General features: G+C 50.8%; 1 protein-coding gene across 1 annotated transcript in view; it reads left to right on the forward strand.

The window, feature by feature from the left end:
• The window catches only part of L3MBTL2 (l(3)mbt-like 2 (Drosophila)), a 22,731-nt gene that overhangs the window by 4,232 nt on the left and 11,848 nt on the right, over positions 1-6,651 (forward strand). Inside the window, exons 6-11 of the mRNA XM_009322639.1 lie at positions 529-608; positions 1,529-1,646; positions 2,009-2,143; positions 2,834-2,922; positions 4,572-4,803; positions 5,533-5,612. Coding sequence (XP_009320914.1) covers positions 529-608; positions 1,529-1,646; positions 2,009-2,143; positions 2,834-2,922; positions 4,572-4,803; positions 5,533-5,612 — 734 coding nt within the window. The remainder of the gene's footprint in view (positions 1-528; positions 609-1,528; positions 1,647-2,008; positions 2,144-2,833; positions 2,923-4,571; positions 4,804-5,532; positions 5,613-6,651) is intronic.

The following is a 6,651-nucleotide window of genomic DNA, read 5'->3' on the forward strand; positions in this document are numbered from 1 at the left end:
AGCAGGAATTGCTCCTGAGCAGACTGCTGCTGGAGCAGAGCTGTAGCCTTGGATCAGGAGTGACTGTGGGATTAATATCCCAGTGCTTCACTCTGATTTTCCTAGCACCCTCTGGGGAAGCAAGCGCTGCTGATATGACCCTGCAGTGTTGCTGCTGAGAGGCAGAGCTGCTAAGTGGTTTAGCGCTGACAGGATGCAGCCTCCACTCTCCCCAGAGTGCTTGAGCCCTGGGCTGGATTTGACCCCTTTTTTTGCCCCTCCTGCCACCCCTTCCCCAAAAGCAAGTGACAGCAAGGATTGATTAATAATATATTGTGCCTCTTGCAGGGGCTGGTCCCTGTGCACTCATAGGATCTAGTTCCCTACCAGGGAAAATGCACTGGAACGCAGGGTCCCTGTGTGCTGACGCAGAGGGCTCTGTCCCAGAGCAGGCCACAATGTGGCTGCAAGCTGTAGTCCAGAGTTATCTGAGCACTCTGTGCCTTTTCTGTATCTCACCTGATTTTCTTGTCTCATGTCTGCTTATAGCACTCGTCCTGGGCTTTGACTGGGGAAAGTACCTGCAGGAGCACGGCTTCAAGGCAGCTCCTGTCAGCTGCTTCAAACACGTGAGTTCTTCTTTGCTGTGCCTTGCAGTGCGCATGGGACATTGTATGCATGGGGCACTCCTGTACTCCTGTGACAAGCGGTGGGGAGAGACCTGGGGAGCTGGTTATTAAGCCCTAGCTGATGCAAGGAAAGAAGCTGGGGCCTCTTAGCTAAGAATGGGAGTCCCGCAGAGGGACCTGGAGTTTTGGGGAAGGAAGCAGAGAGGGACTTGGTAGACGCACTGCTGGTGGTGATGGCCCAGTGCTGGCTGGGGACAGAATTAATTGAGTGGGGGGTATAGCGGAAAGCTCCCAGTTACCTTTGCAGTTTGTGTGGGTGAGCACAGCCCAGGGTGATGTGCAGGGAGGAACTCAGCTTATGTGGGCCTGGCAGTAGCTGCCCCTCCAGCATGTCTGGTTCCTGTCATACTGATTTGCAATCCTTGTGGGCCAAGTAGCCGAGGCAGATACGTGGAAGAATGGCAGTTCTTAGGTATTATAGCAGCCCCAGCCTCTCTGTGTATTAAGACTCACTTGTTATGTTCCTTTTGAGTTGTGATCTGTGATAATACTAATAAAATTTTGTTTTTATTGAGGATAGGTCAGGAAGACACGGCAGTTTGATGGTTAGGGATTTTGATACCAGAGAGGAATGGCAGCAGCTACTTTGGGATAATAGGACAGCTGGCAGTGAAATAGTTAAGCGTTGCTATACAATGTTCTGCCTTTTGGGATCCTCTGTGAACACCCCAGTGAGATGCTGGGACAGTTCGGTTGCATTTCAAGCTGTTGGCACATATAGGAAGGGTGAGGTATGCAAACCTAGGCCTAAGGTGAAAGTGTAGCTGCCTAAAACATATCTCTCAAAGCTAGAACAAGGGCCTGAGCCCTGCTCTAACTGTCAACGTCCCTTTCCCAACATGGCTGCCTCAATCCTTCAGGTGCCACTCTTTGATCAGTGGGATGATGTGGTGAAAGGTATGAAAGTGGAAGTGCTGAACAGTGATGCCGTGCTCCCCAGCCGCGTGTACTGGATTGCATCTGTCATCCAGACTGTAGGTATGTCTCCAATGTAATTCCCAACAGCTGGGGATGGCTAACCTCTGAGGGAAGCTTTAGAGAGCCCAGTGTAGCTGGTCAAGTAAAACATCAGCTCTTTGGAGCTCTGCAACTGCTGAGAGATTTTGGAACAGGAAATACCACGGTGCAGGGGTGGGAGGAAACCAGCATCTGGCTGCTGTTCTGGTTGCTGGGCTCTTTGCGAGGATGGTTCTGCCTCCAGGATGGCTGGAGAAGCTCTGATAACCTATGCAGAGCTCTGAAGGCCATGCTGTGGGGACTAAGCCTGTGATGCCCAACAGAGAGAGGAGAAATTCTTGGCCTCTAATGCCTTTCTCTGGTTGTCTGCTCTGTCCCGGCAGGGTACAGGGCCCTTCTGCGATACGAGGGCTTTGAGAATGATGCTGGCCATGACTTCTGGTGCAATTTGGGCACAGTGGATATTCACCCCATTGGCTGGTGCGCCATCAACAGCAAAATCCTGGTACCACCACAAAGTGAGTGTGGGGTGAGAGGGGTCAGCACGTGCCTGGGCATGGGGGAGCCTTGGTTTATACCCAGCATAGTGGGACAGGTGCTCCCACTGTACGTGGGACCACAGCTCCATTTGTGCTCTGAGTTACAAGGAACAGTTAATTCTTTGGGAAGCTGGAGACTGCTCCCTCTGCATCTCCTTGTGGTTGACCCTGGGAGTGCTGGATGCAGAGCTGGTGTCAGACCTATGGACAGGGGCTAATGCAGGTGGCTGTTCCTCCTTCTGACTCACACAGTGGCTAGGCTTAACCTTTGGGGGAACTTTTTGGTCCTACATCCTGGACAGTGTCTCTGGGGAGCACACTGGATCCAGTCACTGCTCAGCTAGCAGTTAGGAGAGGGATGCCAGTTTAGCAGAATTCCAGCTGAGGTTTGCTTGATATGGCTTGCACGTTCTTGCTCTAATACCACTTCCACATCTAGATCAGTGGAGTTGGGTGTCTGCTTGGCCCAGTCCATTCTGTAATGGTGGTCCCTTGCAGCCAGTTGTGGGGGTGAGCTTGCAGAACACGGTCTGCCTGAGAGCAGGTACAGGATCTGAATGTGAAGAAGGCCTTTTAGTGCAGATGGACTCTTGGAGAGGAAGAAAGGTGTAGTGTGATGCTGTAATTCCTTCAGTCATAAAGATGTGCTTTTTCCCTGTGCATATCTAGCTATCCATGCCAAGTACACTGACTGGAGAAGTTACCTCATGAAAAAACTGGTTGGAGCCAGGACCATCCCAGTGGATTTCCACATCAAGGTAAATGTGGGAGGCTGTCATTTTATGTGTGGAAATGAAGCCGAAGCCAAGACGTGTGCGGAACATGTCTCTTCTGGTTCTGATCTGTGCAACTCCTCTGTGTGTCCCCTCGAAACGTGGGCAGGACAGGGGCAGTGAGACACCTGTCATGATGCTGTAGGTAATGGCACAGCCCCTATGCCCTGTCAGCACAACTGTTTCTCCTTTGGGTCATAGATGGGCTTTAAAAGCTGTTGTCACGTCAACCTCTGCTGGAAAATACTGGGGTTGAGTTTGTTTTTTTGCTGAAGAAAGAGGCCAATGCAGCTCCAACCTGGCCTTTCCCTGCCCTGTTTCAGTGCTGGGGAATGGCTCTGAGAGTCAAAAACCTTTGCCTTCAGCATTGGTAGCACAGCAGCCTGTGGGGATTGAGAGGGGTGCAGGCTCCCTCAAAATGCATGGAAGTAGCGGTGCCATGGCCTTGCCAGCTTTATAGCTCTTGTGGTTGTTTTGTGTAGCCTGCACTGAGGTTAGACCTTGTCGGGGAGAATAGACTCTTTTGTCGCTGGTAACTTTGTAAACCACAGATAAGGAAGACAGTCCCAGAGGCAGCTGGCAGGAAGGCAGGTGATGGGTTTTCCTGTGTGTGAGGTAATTGGTGACACAGAGCTGGAGACCTTGATGTAGCTGGTGTTTCCCTTGTTGCTTCTCAGAAAGTTGAGAGGATGTTCGTAGCTGGGCCACAGCTTGTAGCTGAGAGCTCATGCCATGGAAGGGAAGTGGTAGAGGGAAACAGATGTTGTCAGTAGCTTTCTCCCCCCAGCATTTCCACTCCCACCTAATGAACAGGAGCTGGAAGGGGAAAATCATCCCTTAAAAGTTCTTCTGGATTCAGATGTAAGCTATTTTGGATGTCTGAGTCTGTTTTGAGCTGTGGCTCTTAGTTGCTGCACAGCATTCTGGGATCTCCAGTGCCAAAATGTCAGGTGTCCTATAAACACATTTGGGTATTTGTGGATGAGTAGGACTAGGCTGTATCAGCAAACTGAAGGTCTCAAAAAAAAAAAAAAAAAAAAAAAATCAGAAGGCAGCCAGTGGCTCTTTTCATGTGCCTGCACCTTTGGGTCAGTCTGCAGAGTAACTCTGGCATTGGAGGTGGAGTTGGCAGATAGATCATCATGTTGCCTAACCTCTGATCGGAATTAAAAGGGCCTGATCTCTTTTGAAGTCAACTGAAAATCCTGTTGCCCTTTGAGAAGCTACACCTCTAACTGCTTCCAGCCTTGAAACCCTTATGGTCTCTTTCATGACAAAAAGGCATGCAATTCCTACTCAGTTGCTGCTGAACAGAATTGACATCTGTTTCTCACACTCAGAACATTCACACAAGGTGCTGGCTGAGCACGGCTGCTGAGCAAGGGTGGGGGTAGCTGTTACAGGCCCACAGGACAGGGGAGACTTAGGGTGCATGTGCCCAACTGTGGTAGCATGTAAGGGGCTGGCAACTCCCTATCCTCCCATTCATCCCTTCCCAGAGGTGTCTCCCAGTCAGCTTTGGGCAGTGTAGGGGGTTGGCCTGCATGTCTGTGGGGAAAGCTGTTCTCTGAAGTGTTTGGATAAGGAAAGCATCAACTGCAATTGATCTCGCCTCCTCTGTTGGTTGTTGCCAGATGGCGGAGAGCATGAAGTACCCGTTTCGGCAGGGCATGCGGGTAGAGGTGGTGGATAAGAACCATGTGTCCCGGACGCGCATGGCAGTGGTGGACACGGTGATTGGGGGCAGACTGAGACTCCTCTATGAGGACGGCGACAGCGATGATGACTTCTGGTGCCACATGTGGAGTCCCCTCATCCATCCTGTGGGCTGGTCACGAAGAGTGGGCCACAGCATGAAGAAGACAGGTAGGGATCGGGCCACCACAAGCATCTTTTAATTTGCTATGAGATGCCTGGGCCCTGCTGTTGACACCAGTCTTGACATGCTGGGAGCCAGGCAGCTGCCTCAGGACCTGACAGATAAGGTCTGCACAGCTGTGTGTTGTCTGCTTTTCCCCCGCATAGATAAAAGCCCAGCGATCTGCTGCCACAGGTCGGGAGGGGGGAGTGTAGGGTTTCTTACCTGAAGCAGATAGTCTATCCCCACAGTGTGAGAATGCAGAGTCTGCAACATCACAGGTGTTTCTAGTCTTTTTGAGGAAATTCATGCTGGCTTCTGTAAGACTGGATGCTGTCAGGTTGAGTTTTTTCTGGACTTTACAGAGAGGAATTCTTGATCAGCTTAGACTGGCGTAAAAAACAAGACTTGCTGATCCTTTTGATTGTGTCTCCCTTCCTTGCTGCCTCTCCCTGGTGATTACAGCTGCATGTAGAGGTGTTATCACTGGTGTTATCACTAGCGCTCAGAAAGATCATCCATCTGCTTTTAAGCAAGCCCTGCATCACCGCCCATGTTATGGAAAGGTGTAGAGGGACTGACCTGTTTGATTTTTTTTTTTTTATTACTCTTGTCATGGTCTCTGATCTAGCTCTTATAGCTGCTAAGCTCTCACCAGATAATTAATAGCCAGAGTGTTTTCTTACTGCAGTTGCTGCAGGTTTCTTAACTCTCTCTGTTTCTTCCATTCCTCACAGAAGAAAAACGCAGTGACATGGCAAACCATCCCACCTTCCGGAAGATTTACTGTGATGCTGTCCCCTATCTGTTTAAGAAGGTAGGACGCGTCTGCCTTTCTGTGTTGGCCGCAGCAAAGGAAGCAATGATACCGCTTCCTTCCTTGGGTATATATGCTGCTGTGTGGGTTGTTGAGGATGGCTCCTTTGTCTCTCTTACAGCTATAGGGCAGTAAGGTGTTTGGGGTGTCAAGGCTGTGGTTGGGCACAGGCAGGTCAAAATAGAAAGATGGAAGAACTAAAAAACGATGACAGATTGAGGTACTCAATTGAAGGGCGAGCCGTTGCTTGGAACTTTGAGTTGGAGAGGGAAGATGATTGCATGGGAGAGACCAGTTCAGACAAGGGCCTGGATCATACTGGTAAGGACTGAGATGAGAAGGAGGCTTGCTTTGCTGTGGAGCAGTGGCTGAGTGCTGGGCCTGGCTCTCTGACCAGAGGCTTGGCAGGAGATTGCTGACACAAACACAGCATTGGTTTGGCTGCCTCTTCGTATTTCATAGAATCATAGAATCATAGAATCATTAAGGTTGGAAGAGACCTCCAAGATCATCGAGTCCAACCATCAACCCAACACCACCATGCCCACTAAACCATGTCCCTAAGCGCCTCATCTACCCGTCTTTTAAATACTTCCAGGGATGGTGACTCAACCAGGACTCATGCGTCCTGTCTGCCTGTTGGGCCTGTCTCAGGGAAGGCAGGGTGCGATTCCAGTACTCTCTCTCTCTCTCACGCTCCCTGATACTCCTCAACCTACTCCCCTCCTCATGGAGCTCTGCCACTAAGCGGAGGAGTTCCTCTACCCGGGCGCAGCTCCCACAGGTGTGCTCACTGCTGCCGACCGCTACTGGCGTAAGAGCCGGGAGACTTGTTCTCCAGCCCCCTCACCAGCCTCGTTGCCCTTCTCTGGACACGTTCCAACATCTCAACATCCTTCTTGTAGTGAGGGGCCCAAAACTGAACACAGTATTCGAGGTGCGGCCGCACCAGTGCTGAGTACAGGGGCACGATCACTTCCCTGCTCCTGCTGGCCACACTATTTCTGATACAGGCCAGGATGCCGTTGGCCTTCTTAGC

The sequence above is a fragment of the Pygoscelis adeliae genome, unplaced genomic scaffold (assembly GCF_000699105.1).
Source record: "Pygoscelis adeliae isolate BGI_AS28 unplaced genomic scaffold, ASM69910v1 Scaffold60, whole genome shotgun sequence".
Lineage (NCBI taxonomy): Eukaryota > Metazoa > Chordata > Aves > Sphenisciformes > Spheniscidae > Pygoscelis > Pygoscelis adeliae.